This window comes from Psammomys obesus, unplaced genomic scaffold (assembly GCF_907164565.1).
Source record: "Psammomys obesus unplaced genomic scaffold, mPsaObe1.curated_primary_1811, whole genome shotgun sequence".
NCBI lineage: Eukaryota > Metazoa > Chordata > Mammalia > Rodentia > Muridae > Psammomys > Psammomys obesus.
In genome coordinates, this window is record NW_026596162.1 from 7,282,133 (window position 1) to 7,306,158 (window position 24,026).

Here is a 24,026-nt window from a genome sequence, read left to right on the forward strand (position 1 = left end):
CTAGGCAGCCTTGGAGGTGACAGTCCCCCACCTACTACACAACTCACATGGGAAGTGTCACAGATCTACTGCGACCTGCCTTGAGGAAGTATGAGGCCTAAGACTTGTCTTAGCCATAGACTGGAGTGGTCTCATTGCAACAAGCCTCAGTCCAGTTACATAAGGGCCCTGCGCCCACATACCCATGAGAGACAACATGGAGGCAGGCTTAGTACTCACTGCCTGGCCTGCTGAGGGGTTGCACAGAGACGGGCTTGGCACATTTTTGATTGGATATGGCTGTATTTTTATATGAATTTGTCTGTCCATCAGTTACGGCTTCTGAATCTGATACCCTTCTATCCGTGTCTTAGGGCTTCTATTGCTGTGATAAAACACCATGACCGAGAGCAACTTGGGGAGGAAAGGGTTTATTTTGCTTACACTTCCAGGCAACAGTCCATTACTGAGAGGGTCAGGGTAGAACTCAAGGAAGGACAAGAAGCTGGAGGTAGGAAGCCAAGCAAAGGCCATGGAGGAATGCTGTTTACTGGCTTGCTCAGCCTACTTTTTTTTTTTTTTTTTGGTTGGTTGGTTGGTTTTTGTGTTTTTGAGACAGGGTTTCTCTGTGTAGCCTGGGCTGTCTTGGAGTCGCTTTGTCGACTCCAGGCTGGTCTCGAACTCACAGAGATCTGCTTGCCTCTGCCTCCCTGAGTGCTGGGATTACGGAGGTGGGCCACCATGCCTGGCAACCTACTTTTTTATACAGCCCAGTATAACCTATTCAGGGGTGGCACCACCCAAAATGGATTGTGTCCTCTCTAATTAAGAAAATGCCCTATAGACTGGCCTACAGGCCAATCTCATGGAAGTGTTTTCTCAGTTAAGATTCCCTCTTGGCAGATAATATAGGTTTGTGTCAAAAGGGGGGGGGAAAGGTGACAAAAAACAACCAGCACAGCTGAGGATGGAATCAGGAATGATGGCTTAACTACTACCATTAGTGAGAAAAACAGCCCTGAGATTCAAATAGAACCCACTTGAGCATGATCAACATTTCCCCTTAAAGAATATGGGTGATTAAAACCAAATCCAGCCAAGGGCCGTAATCCCAGATCTGCAAGCCCTAACACAGAAATGCAGGAAACATGAAAAATCTTTATATAAATGCAGCTTTCTTCACTCAAAAAGAATACAATTTTATCCTCATTTCCTTCTCCGGAAAATGGATGTGCCTGGAGATCATCAAATTAAGGGAAATAAGCCAAACTCAGAAAGACAACTGTGTTTTCCTCCTCATATGTGGATCCTAGGTTATGTATAGATACATGGAATTGTGTGTGTGTGTGTGTGTGTGTGTGTGTGTGTGTATGAGAGATGAGAGACAGGGGGAAGATGAAATCAGAAGGTAAGCTGGGGGGAAGGAGCAGGAGTTGCACAAAGGGGGGAAAGGGAAGGTTCTTGGGAAGTAAATATAGTTAAAATGAATTGTTCTTACAAAACCCAGTTCTATGTAAAGGAGTATACAGCAATGAAATGGACCTAAAATTGACCCGGAAAGTCAAAGGGTCCATGAGTTCTTGTGAGTCAGCCCCTTCACATTTACCCTTCTTTCCAGCTAGATACTTCTTTGATTTCCCAAGAACTTATCCGTGCTTCCATTCAAATCTGTATTCAAATGGAAGAGCCATTTCACAGCTCCTTATGTTCTGGGTTAGCTGTTAACTGCTGCCCCAAATGTTTGCTCTGACAAGGGGCGGGCTTCTCACCATTTGTTGTATGTTACTCTCATTGCCCCAGTGAGTTTGCTGTTATATGAGACAGGCAGACAGATGTCAGTATCTTTTATTTCCTTACGCTTCTAAATCAAGGGAGACTAGGTCAGAAATCACTAAAAACAACTAGATTATTAAAAATAGTTTTTAGAGAAGTCGAATTTATTAAAAAAAAAAAAAAAAAAAAAGGCCCAGTTCCTGGATATTGGGAATATGGGAGTAGTCTTCATTTGACAGCAACTTTTTTTTTCCATGTTTTGTCTTTATTTAAAGACAGGTTCTTTGTCTGCAGCCCAGGCTGGCCTTGAATTCATGACCTTCCTGATTTAGCCTCCAGCATGCTGGGATGCCCACTTGCTCTGCTACTCCAGCTCGACAATTATTGTGATGTATGCAACATGCCACCTGAAGGTTAAGTGATTGCATGTTTCTAAGTTCCTGACCCCACACCCATTCTCTAAATGGTCCAGCAGCAGGTTTACACAAGCTTCTTTAGCCCTTTTGGTCAGAAACAAAGTCCTCCACGGAGTCAGACAAAAGCAACAGATTCTGAGATACCAGGAATTATATGTCAGCCTTTCAGAAAACCAAGAGATCCCAAGCAAATCTCCCTTTGTTTCCTTTATTAAAATTATGCATCATCTCTGCCCTTTCTGTCCCCCCATGCTATCCCACCACTGAAACAAAGAAATAATAATGAGAATAATAGAAAGATAACCAGGTCTATGCTCCTTCTTCCATGGCTCTTGGAAAATGGTGTGTAATCACTCCTTCTTCATCCCTGGCTTCACTGTGGCACCTGTACAAACAGACACAGAGATGCCTCAGACAGGTTTTTCTTTAGCGAGTAGAGATTGTTGGAGCAATGGGAAGTAAAAAACACTGTTTCTCAAGGAGAGAACTCTGCTAAACAACCACTACTGTTACAGAGTTAGTTCCAGTCATCCACTATGATTAAAGTCTTGGCCTCAAGGTGATGATGTTGGGAGGCTAAGAAACTTTTGGGAGGTGGAGCATCATGGGAGATTTTTAGATTATTGTTGTTATGGAGAAATTCTTGTACGGCTGGTAGCTGCCTTGGCTTTTGTTCCCATAAATTACTCTATGGTGTGAGATGTATTAATTTGTTTGATCTTTAAAAAGCACCGTCTGTGGCTCTGTAACTGTATGCTACCTTCACCTGAAGCCAAATCAATAGAGTCCCCCCTCCAAAATCTGTGAGGTACATATAAAATTTTCTGCTTCTTAACATTTACTGTCTTAGGTGTTTCCTGACAGCAATGAAGAGCTACCTAAAATCCTCAGCAACATGGGGAAGGCACCTTCCCACACAATTCTGTGTGTGGAGATTCAAGAGTGATTTTATTCTGTAGAAAATTAGATGCTGTGAATAGCTCAGAAATAGCGTTTTTCTTTTTGCTTCTAGCACATGGAGGCATGGGATAGCTCTTTAGTATTGCATTCTTACAGAGCTGAGCAATTTTCAGGCTCCCTTGTGTATTCAATATTTCTCTCTGACCATGTTGCTCTACTTCATGGAAACTGCCAATTTATTAATAGGTCATCTATCTTATGTAGATGACGTCGCTTCGAACTCTAACTGGGAAACAATGTCTACTTTCTGGTTGGAGGGAATGTGGAAAGTCGGCTGGTTGGCAGCCAGAGGGATAGATCCACCACTGGTTTACTCTAGGCTCTTCTTCATCCTCTTTCATATCTGTAAAAGGCTAGAGAGAGTTTAAGACCAACATGCGGCTCATCGGCTGGTGTGGCGAGGAAAGTGCTTTAACCTGTATGACTGCAGATACTATGCATATCTTTATGACTCCCAGAGTCAGAACGGGAGACAAAGTACTAAAAATGTGTTCCCAAATACTGACAGTTGTGTATCTACAACTACATTCATCTGAGATGTTCAATTGGGAATGTGAAGAATATTTCCTGAGTTTCAATGGATCACCTTGGAAAAGCACAAGGCAGATGGCTATTTCAGTGTTCTTCACTGCCTTATGTGTTGCTTGTCCCAACATGCACCCCTTTCTTCCACAGTTCTTCAGCAGGTATGCCATATCCCCACCCTGCCTATACACCAAACTTCTGGTCCCTGGTTCAGCGTCATAATCTACAACCGTGAGAGCTACTTTCTTGATTGCTATTTTCAGAACACTTCGTAAGAACTCTCCCTTCCTACCTAGAGAGAGAACTCTCCCCACCCTACTCCTTTTAATAAACCATCTTCTCTGATAGTCACTGGGAGAGCTAGCAGAATGAGAATGCAAAGATGGCGTAGGCATCCTAACCCTTAAGAAGCTCAAAGCCTGCTGCAAGGACAACTCCCTAAAACTATAGCAAAAGCAGTAATGCTAAAATGATAGGTCTGGTGGTTAAAAGATAGAGGAAGGCCATGGAACATTTGGAAAGCCCATTGAGCCCACTGTGGGCAGCTCAAGGCAGCCATCTTGGATGAGATAAGTTGAAATAAATGAGTAAATGTGAGGTAGACAAAGGCTGGGAGTAGGGTGAGGGCATAAAGCCATGGAGGCTAGGAGCCATGTTAATGCAGAGGGAGGAAAAGGAAGCTTAGAAGAAGATGAAAAAACAAAAAAACAAAAAAACAAAAAAAAAAACACCAAGGTAGGAACTGAGTCAGAAAGGTTCTGTGTGTTTTGATGGGTGGGGCTATCTTCTGTAAGCTTAGGGAGGCCTTAAAGTATAAGTGGAGAGGAAGGGTCTGAGTTCACACGGATGATTCTGTTGTGCTTTAGTCTTTTAAAAGCATTAGGTGCCAATGAAATTCTGAGGGATCTAGTTTCTCTTCTAATACTTTCCACCTCCTTTGAGAAAGTAGCCTGGGTTGGCCCTTGAACCTGTGATTCATTTTCCTGCCTCAGCCTTTCAAGCAGGAAGGAGCTTCAACTGCAGCCAGTCCTCACTGCATTTTCTCCCTTAATCATTTGGTTCTTTGCAACAAATGGTAATTTGTTCAGGATGTAACTCTTTTTCTAGTCTGATGTATGGGAGACTTTTCATCTGGGTTTTTTCCTTACGGATGCAGAGCTGGAGGAGAGACACATCAATGTCTGTACCAATCTCCATCCTGCTCATCCTGTGTACACTCTTGGCAAACAAGAGCATGTATCTTTGTTAGCTTGCCTACTCACGGAGACCCAACTTGAACACAACTGGACACAATGGGCAGCAGTGGGGCATACTGGGAGCTTGCTGCTGTGGGGATTTGAAGATAATGAGTACAGCAAGATTTTAGTTTATTTGTTGTATATATTTGTTATTTGTATTTATGCGCAGTGTATCCCTGTGACTCCATGCGTACCATGTGTGTGGATGATCTCAGAGGCAAGAGGGTGTTGGATTCCCTAGAATTTGGGAGTAATGCTTTATGTTTTAATTCAAGATCTTTAACATTCAGTCTTGTAAAGAAACAATTTAAAACATCAATCATTGTCAAACTCAATACAACAGATTTAAAAAATCCACTGTTCTTGATAACCTCCTAGTAATTTAGTTTTCTTTATCTGCACTTCTACCCATCCTGTTTCAAATAGATTAGTGCCCCTCTTTCCTTCCCTTTCTCCCTCCTGTTTTCTTTTTTAAAATACAGATTTTTTTGAAAGTCAGAAATCTTAATCTAGTGTGGTAGAGCATGCCTTTAATCCCAGTACTGGGGAGGCAGAGGCAGGTGGATCTCTGAAAATTTGAGGCCAGCCTGGTCTACAGAGAGAGTTTCAGGATAACCAGGGCTACACAAAGAAACCCTGTCTTGAAAAACCAATAAATAGATAGACCATAGATAGATAGAAAGAAAGAAAAAAAGAAAGAAAATCCTTACTCAGAAATTCAAGTGCCCCCAATTTATTAGAATTAGATGCTATACATTTGAAATCCCAATCCCTCCCTCCCCCATAATTCCCTGTGGATTGGAATCCTGGATTGAAATATTGGTTTTAAGAGGTTGGTTTTTCATTTTTTTGGTTTTGCATTTGAGTTACTTTGCATAGCATCTCATTTAAACGTTTAATTTCCCAGAAACACTCCCATAAGATTTTCATGAACTAAATCTTCCAAGAGAACTAAGTGTGACAAATCCAAGTTGAACATCTTTCTCTGAGGTCTCAGCCTCTCCTCAGAAGTAACTCACTCCGGGCCCATGGGGACTGCCTGCTCTTTGTACCCACAAATTTATACTTCTTAAGAACTCAGAGAATGGCCAGGAAATGCTATTTTTGTTTAATGGAAAAGTGGCTGAATGGGAAGGAGGTGTTTGTAAACCAACCAGGGCGGAGTTTCTCTGTGTCTCCTTGCAGAATTAAAACATAAAACATCACCCGCAAATTTCAGAAATGTTGCACCAAAATGATTCTGGACATCTTCACTCCCTTTGATAGCTGTTTGTTGCCTACCTCTGTATCTGGCCTATCACTGTCTCTTTTGACTGTCCTTTGAAATGGATTAACTTGGCAGACAATTGATTTTCACTGTCCCCAAAGCTAAGTGTCATCAGATAATATCTGAAACCTATAGCAGAGTTTCCCCATTCTGCTGTAGCACCCCTACATGGACTCCCCTACCTGCTGTCCCCATCAGTCAGTCCATCAGTATTTGGTTAAATGCATTGATGTGTGACTGTCCTTTGTTCTGTGACTATGTAAGCTCATGTAATTTTTGTTTGTTTGTTTGGTTGGTTGGTTGGTTGGTTGTTTGGTTGGTTTGGTTTGGTTTTTTGACACAGAGTGTAACCTTGGCTGTCCTGGACTCACTTTGTAAACCAGGCTGGCCTTGAATTCACAGAGAACCACCTGCCTCTGCCTCCCAGAGTGCTGAGATTACAGGTGTGCACCACCATGCCAGGCTTCATGTAACTTTTTCATTCGGGGCAACCTGAATCCATGTTTCTGAGATCAGGTTCATTTATATTTGACACAGAATAAAGTCTGTCTTATACTTGAGGATGAGAACCACATTTTAACAGTTCATGTCCCTCAAGGCCTCACTGAGGTGAGAGAAGACCCTTATAGGATTTTCTTTCTCATGCTGGAGGGAGGGGGCCTAGCACATTGTTCTTTGGGTTAAATGAGATGTTATTTGGGGTTCTCTGAGAGGATGCCAGCTTGCATTTGTCCTGCCAGCTTTTTAGGAGCCACTTGAGCCCTATGAATAAAAGCATCCAGCAGTGTGGTCTTCTGGTTCAGACTAAGTTTTCCTTTGTTTTTGAGGAAGAGTGGAGGACAGGTAAGGAAAAAGTGTCCCCATGTACTATGAATGAGAGGGAATCACTGACCCCATGTCCACTGGTTGATCTTTTCTCCAAGCAGGTAGATGCTGACGCTCAGGATGGCACTGGCAGAGAAGAAGATGATGATACCCAGTGGACTGAGGAAAGCAAACACTGGGTACACCCAGTTTCCAGTTTGAGCGTAGCGCCACAGGATCCTGCATGGATAAGAAGCCAAGAAGATTAAAATCACAGAGGCCAGCAAGCTATTTTCACCTCAGGCTCAGCGGGACACTGGAAGACAGCAGGTGAAAAGCAGCCGCGAAGAACGTTTGTCAACACCTGAACTGTTCCCAAGGATTCACATAAGAGAGTCAGTCATCTCTTGGCATTGTTGCTTGTTTGTAATAAGACATCTTGTTTGCGTGGACTGAGTGGGCCTTCTCCCTATTTCTGATCCATCTTGGTGAAAGGATAGGAGAGACCAACAACACATCGTCATATGAGTACATGACCGAATTACTGCTTTCTTTGAGATTAACAGCTGGCTGAGACACTGGACCTGGGAAGATGAGATCCACCTTGCTGCCTGCAGTGGAAGGAGTAATGTGTGTTGATGTTGGTTTTGGTACCTAAGCAGACAGTGCAGCTTTTCTCAGCTCTCCAAGTCGTGTTGACACAGGAGGGGGGAGGGGGCACACCATCAGTGGAAGCCAGGATGCCTGTATTGTCCCTGGACTTCAGCTCACAGGAATGCTTAGGGACCGAGCACTAGGTAGGAAGAGTTAGTAGGGAGGCTCAGAACTTACTCACACGAGGATAGAATGTAAGTTGTCTCTGTGAGCCAAAGGAAAGACAGGAAATGCTGGGAGAGAAGCCATGATGTCTAAGTGAAGCCTTAAAAATGCAGTTTGCTGGGAGCCAACTGTGCCGAAGATGCCAAAGTCTGGAATAACTTGAGACACAGAATATGTGTGAAGGGATGATGTTGCCTCAGCTGCAGCTTACAATTGTTAAATGTGTAGAATCTGGAAGAAGATTCTGGGACCGAAAGGCTCAGTCTGCCACCTATAAGCTGCGTTATGTCCAGCTGTTTATTAACTCTGTGTAGAGGGGGGGATCCAAACACATCCACCTCATCTGGGTACTGTAAGAGCTACTGGAGTGAAACGTGTGTTCGTTACTCGCGAACGTCATGTGGAAGATATATAAGACAGTGCCTGGCATGGGGGGCTTTGGCAGGAGTTCCTAAGTGGCCATGTTCACAGAGGGACAGCACAGCAGAGCTCTCTTGTAGGAGGGAAGATAGGCCAGGCCTGAGAAATGGAATTCCAGTGTGGCTGTCTGTCGAAGGAATTCAGACAGAAAAAATGAGGCTTTGTGCTTATTTAAACTTTCAGAAACCTGTGTTTCAAAAACATTTGGTTTGGTGTTTTGTGGACAACGGCTGATATTTGGGGCCAGGACTAGGATGAGGCAAAGGGGGCTCTGGAGTATGGAGTTCACAGGCTCTCCTCTATGCATCAAAGGATACTGTCAGCGGTGCAGAGGCGCTGTCTACATTATGCCGGGAAATATGTGCAAATCATATGTATATTAACAGGCTAACATTTAGAATACATAATTTGCCAAAATCAAAAATACTCCCAAACAACCTAATTTGAAACAGACAAATGACTCAGGTAGACATCCTTCCCCCCCCCCCCCCCCCCCCACACACACAGAAAAAAAAAAAAAAGAAACACAAAAAAGTAACAGGATCATATCAAGAGATGTCAGGTGTCACTAATATCTGGAGAACGCAGATCAAAATCATGAGCTATCACATCATTACACAGAATGGCTACTATTAAAACAAAACCCCAAACAAATCAAACCACACAACACACATGTTTGTGAGGAGATGGAGAAATTGAATCTCTTCTGTACCGCTGCAGAGGAAAACTGTTATGAAGTTCTTCAGAGAGTTAAGGCAGGTTACCACCTACCCCCCAAACTCTACCGCTTGGTAATACACTCACAGACTTGAAATCAGGGACCCAAAGATCTCTGTCCATTAGGAGTTATAGCCCAAAGGTGGAAAGAGCCCAAGAGTCCATTTGATGGCTGAATGGAGGAGCAAAACATGACTTTAAGAAGAGCATTTGAATGTAGGCTACTACATAGGTGTGAACTTTGAAGGTGCTACGGTAAGAGAAAGACACATATAATCCCATTTGTAGGATGAGGCCGTGGTGTCAGATTCATAAGAGAAAAGGTCGATGATAAGTATGAGGGCTGGTAGAGAAGGGATGGGGAGATGGAGTCTACTGGGTTCAGAGTTCTGGGGGTGGGGGAGCAGACACTGCCGATGGCTGTGAATATACTTAATGCCGCTGAAATACACACTTCAATCGAATAAAGTGGTCCATTTCCTGCTATGTTTATTTTTTCACAATTAAAATCAAGTTAGGGCACTGTGATAGTTTTATGTCAGCTTGACACAAGCTAGAGTCATTTTTGAAGAGGAAACCTCAGTAGAGAAAATGCCCTCACTGAAACAGTCTATGGTTAAGCCTGTGGTGTGTTTTCTTAATTGATGATTGATGTGGTCAAGCCCAGCCCATCGTGGGCGGGGCTACTCCTACACAGGTGGTCCTGATTCTACAAGGAGCAGCCTGAGAAAACCACGGGCCAGCAAGTTGGTGAGCAGCATTCCCCAGTAGCTTCTGCTTCACTTCCTACCATCAAGTTCCTGCCCTGTTTGACTTCCTGTCCTGACTTTCCTCGGTGAGATTGTGACGTCAGAGTTGAGATAGACAGCATCAGTCTTAGGGTCATGCAAGTATCGCTTGGATGCTGGGTTCCTACTTCTGCCCTGCTAGAATCATTACTCTGTTACACCGTCCAGCTGCTCCCACTGCCTCATGGACAATGTGATGGACTGTAACAAAATAATACCATCATTATAATAAATACTAGAGTGAACTGTACGTGGCAGAGATGCAGAAGGCTTTGGTAAAGTGCTTCTTGCCTGCGTGGCTGTTTCTTGAGTACAGACCAGAGTAGGAACAGAGAGCAGAAATCAAATAAGCCCAAAGCAGAAATGGATCTATGATCACACTCGTATTAATTTGTTCACAGTGTTTACTTTAAATACATGAAATTAGGGCTTCCTAACTCCCATGTCCCATCTAAGGTGGTCCACTAACAAGGATGTTCCCCTAGGGACCTGAAAAGGTTTTGTTTCCTTTGTTTCGCTTTTGTTTCTTTCCAGCATAAGGCTTATGAAGGACTGATCCCAGGGTTAGTAAATCCACTGTGCGTTTTCACAGAGAAGGTTGCCAAAGAAGTGATAGCTGTTAGCTGTTAGCCAAGGGGAGTCAAAGGCAAGCTTGAGGTAGACGGGTAAAGGGCATTCAACAGGGAGTGGGGGGTGGGGGCGCTGTGGCAGCTGGAATCGTTTTCCCGTGGCTTGCTTAAATATAGTGAGAAATGGAAGGAAATAGGGAAGAGGAGTCAGAGACAGAGACAAAGACAGAGATGGAAAGTGTGTGTGTGTGTGGGGGGGGGGGGTGATTGCACACTTTGCTTGCACCTCACCTCTGTCTCCTGCGTGGACTGAATTTTGAAATGTACTCATCTCATGTCGTCCCGATACACCTTCTTTGGGCGTATTGTCCTTGTTTAAAGACCATGGGGAATCTCATCTGCCTGACCTCAGCTGTCTGCTCCCTCAGCTGCTCTCCTGCCTCATCTGATCACTAAAACAAGAGAATTTTCCCGGCATTTGTTTCTCAGTTCTTTTCCTTATCTTCCCCCCTGACTCCAGAGATCTCATCCTGAAAGACCAACCACCTGCGCCTGTCCGTTCAGCATGTATCCAGTGAGATTCTTCTTTGGGGGTTGGTGTCCCTTTGGGTGTAGAGAGCAACTGCTGTGTGCGGTGTGTAGGGTGTTGGGGCGGGATGGGCTTTACTTTCCTAAGGCCCGGATGGATCCCAAAGAAACTGAGCCAGCAGTAGATTCTAATAGAACCTAAATAAGGGCTTTTAAACTGGCTATTAAAACCACTGTCTTTTCTGGCCACTATGTGACAGTTCTTTTTTTTTTTTTAATGATATTTCTATTTTAAATAATTTATTTAACTTTTATGTGCATTAGTGCGAAGGTGTCAGATCCCTTGGAATTGGCCTTACAGACAGTTGTGAGCCGCCATGTGGGTGCTGGGAATTGAACCCGGGTCCTTTGAAAGGGCAGACAGTGCTCTTTACCACTGAGCCATCTCTCCAGCCCCTATGTGGCAATTCTTAAAAGTATCCTTCGTGTGTCTGTTACATTTACCCATTACATGCCAATCAAGTCACAAACATATCTGATTCTTTCAGCAATATATTTCTGGTAGATTCTTTCCAGTTTCTATTATAAGCATTGAAATTGCTTTTCAATTTGCCCCCCACAGAGGCCCACCCCTAAATGCTGATATTAGTGCATTGTGTGGCATCTTGGTAGCTATTTTCACACATCAGCATGAAGGCTGGTGAGTGTGGCTATGGGAAGTGGGTCAGGGATTCTAATCCTTGCTAAGATTTAAGTGTAAAAACCATTCTTGATCATGATGGTTCTAGATGAAGGTTACATCTTACATGGGAGAAGGAGAGGACTGTAAATGCAGGAATGGCCGACTGGTCTAAACTCAGCTTAGTTCAGCCCTTAGCAACATGTAATATATTCTTGGGGTATGATTTATAGTTGCGTGCCTGTGTGAGGAATGGTTGGAATACTGTTATTCTTGAGGGGTGTGATGGTTAATGTTGACTATTAACTTATAGGATCTGGAATCTTTGAACACACCTGTGGTGGGTTATTCTGACTTGGTTAGTGCCTTAGTTGAGATTTTATTGCTGTGAACAGAAGCCATGACTACAGAACCTCTTGTAAAGGAAAACATTTAATTGAGGCTGGCTTACAGTTCAGAGGCTTAGCCCATTGTCATCATGGCGGAAGCATGGCAGCATGTAGGCAGACATAGTACTGGAGAGGTAGCTGAGGGTTCTACATCCAGATCCACGGGCAGCAGGAGAGGAGAGTGCCACTGGGCCTGGCTTGAGTACCTGAGACCTCAAAGCCTGCCTCCAGTGACACATTTCCTCCAACAGGGTGGGCCACACCTCCTAACAGTGCCACTCCCTGTGAGCCTAGGGGCCATTTTCTGTCACATCACCACAGTTAGCACATCCTGTGAGGGATTCTCTTGATTAGGTTAACTGAGGTGGGAAAGCCTACCCTAACAGTGAGTAGTACCATTCACTAGTCTGGGATGCTAGACTGTACAGAGAGGAGACGGTTGGCTGACTCAGAAGCATTTATTGTTCCTCCCCTTGCTGGCTGCGCATGCCCTCTGCATTCCAAACCTGCTTTGTCTTTGCTCCATGATGCCTTCCCACAGCACTCCTTCCTTCTCTGTGTTCTTGGAGCTTGTTGCGCTTTTTTTTTTCTTTTACATTTTATCACTTTCCAGCCCAGACTCCTGTAGTTTGTTCACGTGGCTCATTTTCACTTAGAATCAATCCCCTGTCGGCTGGAGCCTGGCCTTATATGACTTTGTTTTTCCTAGCAGGACCAGCTCTCTATCAGGACAACTGTGTGTTTGAATCCCTCTTGATAAGACTAGCATGAGGAACATGCCTTCCCCTGCCCCTCACCATCGCTTTAGACAGAGTAAGGTAAGGTGTTTCGGCAGTGAGAGAGCAGGAAGGAATGAGCAAGCCTCCAGGTTTATAGGTGACTAAAGCTTTCCAAAAAAAAAAAAAAAAAAGAAAGAAAGAGAGAGAGAGAGAGAAAGAAAAAGAAAAAAAAAGAAAAGAAAGATTTTTAGTCATCATTCCTCTGCAGAGACAGACCTCCAATTTTGCAATCTGAAAAGTGTCAGAAAGCGAACAGCACGGGGGAGACAGCACCCAGGGGTCCGTGTGGGTATTTTTAGACCACTGTAGTATGGTTTTATTAGAATGATGTCTCTCTGGTGCTGAGCTAGCAGCAACTCACAGACTCGAGTCTGTTTCTCATGCCTGCCATGGCCCAGCCCATGTTCAGAACCTCATTCTTGCTATGCTACCTCCCCATTCGACCATCTCAATTGGCACACCCCAAGAACTGACCTATCGCACTTCTTCGTGGGTGTCGGCCACTGCGGAACTTCTAGCCCTGTGTGCTCATGAGAGTCTGGAGGTGTGCTTTGGTTAACTGGGCAGGGCTAGCAGGCAGCCAAGAGGGCTAGCATGCCCTCTTAATCTGGACTGGACTGAACTATGGAAGTGTCCACCCCGGGACAGTAACAAAATGCCCTCAGGTATACTTACATTCCCTTTATTCCAGTACAAAGCCAGGTCTAAAGCCACCGTAGATGGGGGTCTCCTGTTTCCGAACCTAGTTCTTCCTCCACTGTGCACACATGGCCAAGAGTCTGCTCAGTTCCCAGTGTGTACAAAACCACCATGCTGGAGGCTGGGTGAGTGAGCAGGCGGGCATAAATAAAGCTTGCTCATCACTTAAAATCTTTCTTTAGGTTTTGTTTCTAACTCGGTACTTATACTTTGTTCCTTCTCCTACTGGGTCGCTCTGCCTGATGACCTCATGACCCCGGTGTTTAGAGGCCAGCTTAAATTTAAGTCACCGTCCTCCATTCGTGCTCTGAGATTAATTGTAGTTTTTGAGAATTTGTCTGACATCAACTCCCCTGAGTCTCCACTTCTCTGCTTCCTCAATCCAAATGTCCATACTTCAGCCATGGTCGCCATACTTTCCTTTGTGGTTAACTCACAGAACTTACTGACTCTTTGGCTCTGAAACTTTTTTAAGGCAGAAAAGCACTCAGTCTGAAAGTGCAAGTTTGCTGAGATGTATTCATGGTCCAACTTTTCCCTGTCCTCCAGTTCTTCTGAGCTTCTGCTTCTATTAGTTCTTTAGTGCTCTTGTTCCTTCTGCCTGAGGTATCTTTCTTGCCTCTTATTTCTTCTGAGTTCATCCTGCTTTTTCTCTGGATCACAACTTAACGTGATTCCTCCCCTTAGAAAGCTAGCCCTGACTATCACCCCACAGCACCCTGCTCTCCAAATCACCAGTTTTCATTACTGTGTCTTCCTTGTCCTGTGTCCCTTCTCATTCTCAGGAAGTCCGTAAGTGCCACAGGCTTCCTGTACCACCCTGGGTCCTCAGTGTCTAAATCGTACAAGATGGCTTCAGGATGGTTCTTAAAACAATCATCCTACAAGTTGTCCCCACTAGAGCTTTGTTGTCTTAAAGTGTCCCTTTGTTAAAAGTCAAAGATCCCGAGGGGTGGAGGGCAGTGCAGAACACTTTATTCTCATGGAAATTATATTATACAAGGGCATTCTTCAAGAAAAAAAAGCAAGAAAGACCTTATTTAGCACTTAGGGGGAAGTGAGGAAGATTAGGGAGAAGAGGAAGATTATGGGAAGGAAAGAAAGGTCTCATGGGGTTCTGGGTACCAAGCTGGTGAAAAATGTGTTGCCAAGAGCCTAGGGTGTTCCCTCCCCACATCCTTTGAAATGACTTCTTATCATTAACTGAGTACCAAATGGCTTCCCACACAGACACTGGGGTGATTGTTGCCATCTGTGTTCAGTGTTCAATTCCTGTGCTGGATGGATTGGCCCTTTAAGGCATGAAATGGTGTCATAGGAGAGGCTGTGGAAGGTAGGGCTGGGGATATAGCTCTTTGGTAGAGCGCTTGCCTACCGTGTATGAGGCCCTCCTTTCAATCCCAGCACCATGAAACTGAACAAAGTGACTGTGATGGTTTGAATGAAATTGGCCACCACAGGCTCCTAGGGAGTGGTGCTATTGAGAGGTGTGGCCTTGTTGGAGTAAGTGTGTCACTGGGGGTGGACTTTGAGATTTCAGATGCTTGAGCCAGGCCCAACGGCACTCTCTTCTTGCTGCCTGACAATAGGAAGGGTACAACTCTAGGTTCCTTCTCCAGCCCCATCTCTGCCCGTGTGCCACCATGCTTTTCACCATGATGATAATGGACTAAGCCAGCCCCAATTAAATGTTCTCTTTACAAGAGTTGCCGTGGTCATAGTGTCTCTTTACAGTAATAGAGAGCCTAAGACAGTAACATGCCTCTGTAATTCTATCACTTGGGAAGTGGAGACAGGAGGATCAAAACTGAAGATGGTTGGGTTATTCTCAGCCACAAGAGAGGTTTAGGCCATCATGAACTACATAAGATGTTGTCTCAGAAAAAAACAAACAAGCCAGGAAAGAAAAGAAGAAAAGAAGGGAACCAGTCATCATTAGCACCAGGCAGAAGGTCATGTGCTTGATTGCAGACCACTGGGCAGCATTACCAAGAGTGAGTGTCATCAGATGACTAAATGACAAAATCAAGGCCATTTACTTGATTCATTTCCCATGTTCTGCAGGTCTCTGGCAACTCCCCTGAGGCCTAAGCTGATACAGGACAGTAGTATCTGGCTCCACCTGCCAACTGCCTTTTTAGATGGAGTACAGATGGATGCCTCAGATCATTCATTCAGCCACTCATTCATTCATTCATTCATTCATTCAAATATAATTGCAAATGACACTGAAATCAACATATTCTTGGGAACACATACTTGAGTGCTACTTAGCAATAACTGCTTTTCATAAAGGGGTAGCAAGGAAGTCGTGGCTTGCTGCGTGTATGTGTGTGTGTATATTCAGGCATGCTCATGTGTCTTCCGAATGTGAGCCTCTCATAAATCATGACGGTTAAAAATAAAACGATAAGAACCCCTTTCCCCTGGAACTCTAAAGATGGGTTAGATCACCAGTTAAACCAACAAAAGGATTGATTCAATGGTATACTTGCAGGAACTGTTCATTTGGGTCATTGTCAGCTCTTACCTGATAATGTAGGCAAAATTACAAGCAGACAGCAAGGAAAGTCCTAGCTTCTTCGACGGGTAGTGGTGTGGTCTGAGAATGGTTTCAACCAGTAATAAGGGCAATATGGTGGTATGCTGTAGGAGAAAATATGACAAGCTGTGAGGCAGGGCTCCCAGATGCTCACAGTGCCCACAGTCCCCTTGTCCCCTTCCGCTCTATCCACTTGTACGCTGTCAGGTTAATCCTTCTACAACTTGAGTTAGATCATTCTCCTTGGATGCCCAAGGTCCTCCTGTGACTTCCTCATACCTGCTATGTTGGTCTAAACTCCTCTGCCTGGGTTCTAAGGCTCTTTGAAATGTTCTGCCATCCTCTCTGGCTCTGCCTGCTGCCTGCTGTGCCTTTTTAACACACATGCACACACACACACACACACTCTTCTCTGAGTACACTCTTACAAATACCTTCTTTTACACTTGGACAGGGCAGTGTCCCTCATTCTCCTGTGTGCTTTGCTGTTCTCAATTCAGATGCCTCATGGTGTTTCCTCTCCATCCCTAGACTGTGTCTTTTGCATGTGTGCAGATCCTCCATGCTCTTTAGAACTGATGCAACCTTCTGTGGTGCTATCTGTAAAATTTCCCTTCTGCTTATTTCTCTCAGTTTTCAGCCATTATATCTGGCACCATGTAGACTCACGCTTGTAGAGTGCATCCCTAAGCAGGGGCTGGGACAGAAAACACACCCCACATTCTCTGCACTCCGCTGTACTACTCTCAGCACTGAGCTCCGTGCTACCCCGATGGTAGATGGCTGTGGAGTAATCATAAGGCTCCCTCCGAGACTCTCTTAACCCGCATCTTCCCCTCATGTTCCCTCTTTACAACCATCTGCTTTGTCATATCTTTCAAATACTTAAAATTCCATCAAAAAGCAAACAAACAATAACAACAACAACAAAACAAAACAATGCAAACCAGGAAGCCCAACTTTAAGGGATGGGGTTGTTGGTGAAGGGTGCTGGGGCTGCTCCTTTCTGGATTTCGGAAACTGCTGTAGGATAGGTCCCTGGCAGTCCACACACAGTGCTCCCTTCATTTGCTGAAGGCACTACAAAGCCCTTCTGTCACTGTGCACTCTTCTTTACACAGTTCTTTGCAGCTCCTTTCTTCCAAAGCCTCCTGATTCTGAGTCCCGGTGGCTGTCAGTATCCCCAGGGTTTGAGAGCATCTGCGTGCTCCTACCCAGTCTATGGAGCTGGAGCTCAGGTCTCTGGCTAGGGGCACTCCTGGCTGTCAGTCCCACAAGGCTTGTACTCAGGAGGAGTCCCCAGAAGGTAGGAACTTCTTTTGTCCCTTGTAGCTAGAGCCCAGGCAGGAGATCAGGATGAGCTTCAGATGACACAAATTATGACAGGTTTAGTGACAAGCGGGGCTGTCGTAACAAGGAGCAAATATTGAGGATAGGTGTGGGGGCATCATTGGCTGATGTGTCCCAGCTGGGGTCACAACTGGGTGACGCTGAACAGCTCAGTATCCTAAGGGCCTGGGATCCTGTGTTGTCCTAACAAGGCATGGAGGCAGACAGCATAGCTTTTAGGCACTTTGCTTGTGCCTGGTCCTGAAGGTACTGATTGGCTAGATGGAAATGCACATGGAGAAAGTTCTGTGTTCTCTCTCATGCCTTGTACTTTTTATGGGTCTGATTACAGTTTGGTGCTTTTGTGTGTTCCTCCAGCGAAGAACCATGGTGTTTACAGGCACCACCATCTGGATTCCATCTTGGGGAAGTAGCTGAGGACCTCGGGCCTTGAGCTTTCTTGTCAAATGGGGATGACACACAAACACTTTTGGTAAGTGCATGTGAGTCTCTTAGTCCTAGATCATTGACTGCATCTGGTGACCATGTGCCATGGTTGTGGCTATTACTGTTATGAATTCCATTTTACTTATGGGTGGGCTCAGGGTTGAGAAGAGGTTCGGGGTGCTTGGATGGTCCTGGCCTGTGCTTTGCAAGCAGCTACAGCTTGCATTCCAGAGTATGGGAGCAGAGCCATCATGGGTCATGCTGGGGACTCCCGGCCTGGTCCACCACAGGTGCCAAAGCTCCCAGATACAGCAGGCTCTGATTCCTGATCATACTCAGTGACTGATCTAGGTACTGTCTCCATCTAGAAGCCACCATGGGAAGCTGAGGGACAGGGCTGTCTGCTCTGCACAGTCGACACCTGCCTCTCTTGCTGCCTTTGCTCTGCAGCAGCAGGGAGGATCCAGCTTCTATCAGGAATCATTAACAGGTCCATTATGCCCGCCATTGAGCTGACAGATTTTATTAACCTCGCCCACAACCAGGAGCTCCCTGTTGTCTGCACTAATGATCATTGGAAACAGAATTCCTGTGGAATAATGCAGTGTGTTTGCATTAGGAGTAAATGAGTTCATGGTGATTAATGCTTTTATAACCAACAACTCAGGGATGCATGGCTGGCCACCTCTACGATGTTCCTGCCCTTTGCAAGTGACATTCAATTGGATTTCCAAATGAACTCTCCCTGATGGCTTCTGGGAAATTCACTTCTCTGATACCATTAGTGATGGTCCAGAGCTGGCGGCTCCATACCAGTGAAAAGGTCTTTAAAAGAACCACACTTTTTTCACAGGGACTTCGGATAAGGAGGAGTGAGGCAGAAAGACTGTAATCCACAGACTTTGTAAATACTGAGCCACTGAGTAGAGCCAAGCAAGCATGACACAGTAGACCTCTCACTGTTTCAGATGTGTCTATGTTTCACCTCACACTGACATGAATTATATAACTTTTACCCCAGGGCTCACAGGTTTTTTTTTTGGGGGGGGGTGTTTTTTGTTTGTTTGTTTGTTTTTGTTTTTTTAATGGGGAAGAAAAAGAATTCAATAAGAGAAAAAAATCAAATATGCTTTCTGCTTCCAACAATATCTAATAATTAGGCTGGGATTGACACAAATTAGAACGCTGCCAAAAATTACCGAAAACAGTGACTCATTCTGTATTTCAATTAACAGTTTCTCAGTTTCCCTTATAAACAGCGAAGCTGACAAAAATTAATTATCTCAGAGGGGGTAAAATATTTCCTTCGGAAGTAAACAAAACATCACAGGCTGAAACAATGGCATATGTAAACAGAGTGGGTGGAGCAAACTTATCTCTCCTAGTCAATGAGGTTGTCATTCAGGTGGATTCTCCTTTCAATGTGTCTTTCCAAATGCAAGGAGAATGCTGCAGTCTTCCAGTTACTATTCCCTCCTGCTTATTCCCTCTCCCTCTTCTTTCTATAATGCCAACTTCCATCAGGATACCTTGAGAACGAATGATACTTGTGAAATATTAATTTAAGTATTAGTACAATAATTGCACCTTAGATTCTCTGGGGTTGTAAATAATGACCAGAATGTCCTGGCCCATAGAACATTCTTACAAGAGTGTAGGAGTGGCGACGGGAAGAATAATGATGATGATTTTCACATGTGTTCCTATTCACCTCCTACTTGAAGAACAGCAGCTGTCGCAATGGCCCTGTGCAGGAGCTAAGCCTACAATGGATACCTTCTCTGCTTGACTTTCATGAAGCAATCCTTAGCCAGTGAAGCAGCCAGTAGTGTCCACAGGCTTCTTGGTTTCTGGTTGTTTTGTTTTTGTTTTTGGTCTTACCCTGCAGTCCAGGAGTGTAGCCTGCTCATGGTCATGGAGGTTCCAAAGACTATATCTACAGGACAACCAGTCACCTAAGACTCTGGGGGTGGGGTGGGGTGGGAGAGAACACTTAATTTTCTCCAATGGAAAAAAAAATAATACGGAGACTACATAGTTTACAAATCAGTGCTAACTTTAAAATGTTTGGTCTTTTCTTCTTTCCTCTATTTCGTTTCCTTGCCAGAATCTTATGTTGAAATGACTCGCTCAAGATTAACAAGCCAACCTCTAGCCTCTTAGGGCAGCCATCAGGCAGTTTCTCCTTTAGATGCCCTTTCCTACCCCAAGCTGATGGCATACTGCTGGTTCATCGGGCCCTGGCACTGTTACCATGTCCTCTGTCAAGACAGTGCTTGTATCTAACAATCGACTCCTAGTGTTGACTTTTCCCAAACAAAATTGAAGCATTAAGTGAGGGAGGGAGCTTCTGGATTAGGATGGAGGGGGAAGACTCCTCTAAATGTGGGTGGCACCATCCCATGGGCGGGGGTCTCACAGGACAGGAACTCAAAATGAAAGTGGGGCTGAATGCTCACACTATCACTCTCTGCTTCCTGACTATGAACACAGTATGACTCAAGCCCTTGCCACCATGGCTTCCTGGCAACTGTGGCTGTCCCCTCAATTGTGAGCCAAATCAACCCTTCCTTCATAAATTGTTTTTGTCAGGTATTTGGTTGTAACAGTGAGAAAAGTGACTAATATAACTTTTTCATGGACCTAATGGGTGGATATTTTAAAATAAGTTTTAGTGTGCTAATAAGGGCTCAGTTCTGGACACATAAAGATGAAGCAGGATAAACCAGATATGCCATAACAAATAAAAGGAATCTGCACAAAAGCTCCTTGGGGACAAACATGACAAAAAATGCCAACCATACTTTTAAATATAAATGCAAGAAGTGGAAGAATGAAGGCCAAGCAAACCTTACTGAAGTATTGTTTCTCCCAGGCTCTACACATGGCTCATGATTGCTCTCGTGTCCTTTTCCAAGCACTGAGAGCTCTTTGGTTAATTCTATTAGTGCATTTTTGTCAACACCATGCATTCCCCAGCTAACAGCTTTGATGCCCTTCCTGAACTAACTTTCCCAGCTGACTTTCTGCCTCAACTCCCACAAGATACTGGTGGAGGGCTTGGACATGCAGCCAGAAGTATTTTATATTCCCAAACTGAAACCATCTGCACTGTAGACTCCCATCTGTTGTTAAAAAAGATGCAGTTTTGTTTGAAGAAAATCTAATTAATAATAGAGTAATTCAGAAGTGTACACACGGGTCATTTCATTTTCTTCATCTAGAGGATTTTTGGTTTTAACTCTTGTGTCTCTGTAAGACTATTCTCCAGTTTTAAAAGAAGACTGTACTGGTAAACCAAAATTCTCTTTTACTTTCTAGGAACTCACTGGCAAGACTCCCCTGTAATTACAGAGTAAATGTGAAGTTGCCTTGGGCAAGGGGTGGAGGATACAGGGACATAGACCACCCACAGACAGAGCCACAAGCTTTGGTTTTATCTCTGCCATCTACCTAGGTAGGCTGACACAGGTTCCTCACCTGCAGAGAGAAGTTAAAAGCTAACAGTCTCATTTATGGGAAAAGATCATCACCGTTACTCCATTTTACTCTGAAATACACCTGAACCAATGAATTGATGCATGGAGAGATGGACAGACGGATGCTAAAACCAAACCAGTGAAGCAACAAGTACAGAACCATCAGTTCACCCTGAAATCCCTTCATTGTTATGCTGGAAATTTTTCATAGTAAGACACTAAGGGGGACTGAACAGCCTTCACTGATCTGGAAATAAATGGTCCTAGGGGACAAGGGAGGAAGTGTACAAGTGTCTGTTATGAATGTGTTCTTACATTAACTACACAGGTAGTTGAATGACAACTTCATCTTCCACTCACAGGACTGTTATCCTTTGGGTTAACCTATAGTTAACCCAAACATTCTTCTACCTGGAAGCTAGTTGGTTTTAGAAGAGTTGGGCCAGGCAAAGTAGTGATGATATGGAGTCTATCTGGTTAGGGTCAGACAAAACAGACATGTGAGCTCTTAGTGTTATATTCTCAGAGCATTCTTCCTTTTCCTGTCCTGGCCTCTAGGCTGCCTGCAACACTGGTTCTTGTAACCATTGACTCATTTCTTTAGACCTTATTCCAAACTTTTTATTTCCCATAGCTGCTTAGTTTTTAAATCCCAAGCTTCAACTTGCTGGCTTTTTCCCTATTGCAGTGGTTCAAATAGGAAATGCTCCCCATAGACTCATGTATTTGAATATGTGGTCCCCAGTTGGTGGTTCTTCCTAGAGAGGTTGGGGAACATTGGGAGGCAGAATCTTGCTGAGGAAGTATGTCACTACCCATGAGATTTGAGGTTTTACAGCCTGCCCTCGCTTCCTGCTTCGTCCCACCCTTGCTTTTTCATTCTCTCTCACTCTCTCTGCTTCCAGTGTGTGGATGGCATGACAGACAGTAGGAGCAAGGAGACTGGCCTAACAGCTAGGAAGCATGGAGCTCACATGCCATCCAACGATGATGAACTTTATGCCATCTGGAACTGTAAGCTAAACTAAATCAAACCTTTTTCTCATCTAAGTTGCTTTTGGTCATGGCATTTTATCATAGCAACAAAAAGGAAGGAACGTTCCCATCAGGAGCATATTTTGCTGCCTTGTAATGGGGCTGAACTTCTGAATCAAGTCTCCTCTGACTACTTCCTGCTCAAAGCCCTTCAACCTTCTGTGGTTCTCCCCTCTGTATCCCCCTACTCATATCCCATCCCTTATTCTTCAAGGCGTGTTGGCTGGCTGTCTTTATGCTCAAATCAGCTTCTCACTGTAATTTTGCTTCTTCCTATTTCCCTTCCTACGATTCTTCACTTCCTTTTGTTTTAAATTTGTTCTTAATTTTCTCCTTCTCTTAACTAGCCCCATGCACCCGTGAGATACCTTTCATCTCAACTCCACTGATGAGCATTGGAAGACACAAGGAAAGATAGAACTCAGGAGAATAGACACAATAAGCCAGCCAGAAAGCTTACTGCACTACTCACTGCCAAGACTCGTGTTACTCAGCTGTGTGTTTCCAAACAGCTGATATGAAGGAGAAGGGATTGACATGGCTTGTTTGGGATTCTTTTGGAGAAAATAAAGGTTCTCCTCTTGTAAGACCACTGAACTTTTTGTCATTGCGCTTTATTTAGGGGGCCGTAAGTGATATAGTGGATTTGACAGCATCCCCATAGCAAATGGTTCAGGGATCCTGAATCTCTGAACCGAGATCATTGGAAAGCATCATAACAAAGCACGTATAGGGAGACTCTGCCCTGCAGATCATTTTCAGCATCTCTGGACTGAGCAGCAGACCCTAAGTATCATTTTCCTCGTGGATGATTTCATTTTAACTTCACATTGGACGTGTCAGTCAACTTCTTTGTATAAAGCACAAGCACAAGAATTATCTACTGTTGGTGATTCAGATGTAAAGACTTGGAGGGATTTTTTTTTTTCAGCTGTTATAATATGGATATCTTAGAACTGCAAATACATCTTCCAGACAAATAAATCTCCTTCTTTCTCTGTTACAGTGTGTCCAAGAGCTTCTCCTCTGTCCTTCCCTGTGTCCCCTGCCCAGGAAACACCCCTTTCTGAAATGCTTGCTTCCCCAGCCCCCCTCAACACTAGACTGAGAGTTTGTTGTGCTGGTGTCTTTCCTACTCTTATTCTCAATGAGATTACACGTGCTTTGAGGGCAAAGGTCTAATTAACTTTTTTTCTGCACTCCCCTCCAGTTGGATAAATAAATATTTGACTGATCTTGCTACAGAGGAAAGTAGAGTTCTCAGTGTGACCTTGGTGACCTATCTTTTCTTACCTTCTATGGCCAAGTTCCCCACCACCTTCTCTTGGTTACTCTGCGTCCTCATGTCTTTACATGGAACCCTTTTTTTTTTTTTTTTTTTTTTTTTTAGCACTGATACATCATCTATTTGTCCCTCCACTTCCTCACCCTTTCATCTCCTTCCCATTATAGGGGGCCTCAGTGACTCCTGTGTGAATCCCAGCATTCCAGTTGATATTCTTCATGGCCCACCTGGAGGCCTCTGTGCTCATTCCCATCACAGCCATCCTACAAGGGGAGAGCATCTCCCTGAGACTGAAGCAACGCAGGCTTAGGCCACTTAATATCCATGGCATTAATGAGCGGGGCCAAGAAACCGTGAAGGGACAGATGGAGAGTTCTTCTGCAGAGCCTGGAAAGGAACCCAGAGTGGCATCCACGGGCAAAAGCTCCGGCATGTCAGGATGTGTGTGCAAGCGAAGAGTGGCACAGTCAACCTCACGACCAGAAAGTGACAAGTTCATCCTGGCTGGAGGCGATGGCATGCTAGGTCTTAAAATTAGGTCTCAGGTATTGCAGGAAAGG

At 44.4% G+C, this 24,026-nt stretch overlaps 1 protein-coding gene across 1 annotated transcript in view; it reads right to left on the minus strand.

Moving 5' to 3' along the window:
• Positions 1-1,950: 1,950 nt before the first annotated feature.
• The window catches only part of Adtrp (androgen dependent TFPI regulating protein), a 59,939-nt gene continuing 37,863 nt past the window's right edge, over positions 1,951-24,026 (minus strand). The window contains exons 4-6 of the mRNA XM_055595198.1: positions 15,880-15,995; positions 7,051-7,202; positions 1,951-2,553 (exon numbers count right to left, since the gene is read on the minus strand). Coding sequence (XP_055451173.1) covers positions 2,519-2,553; positions 7,051-7,202; positions 15,880-15,995 — 303 coding nt within the window. The 3' untranslated portion in view covers positions 1,951-2,518. The remainder of the gene's footprint in view (positions 2,554-7,050; positions 7,203-15,879; positions 15,996-24,026) is intronic.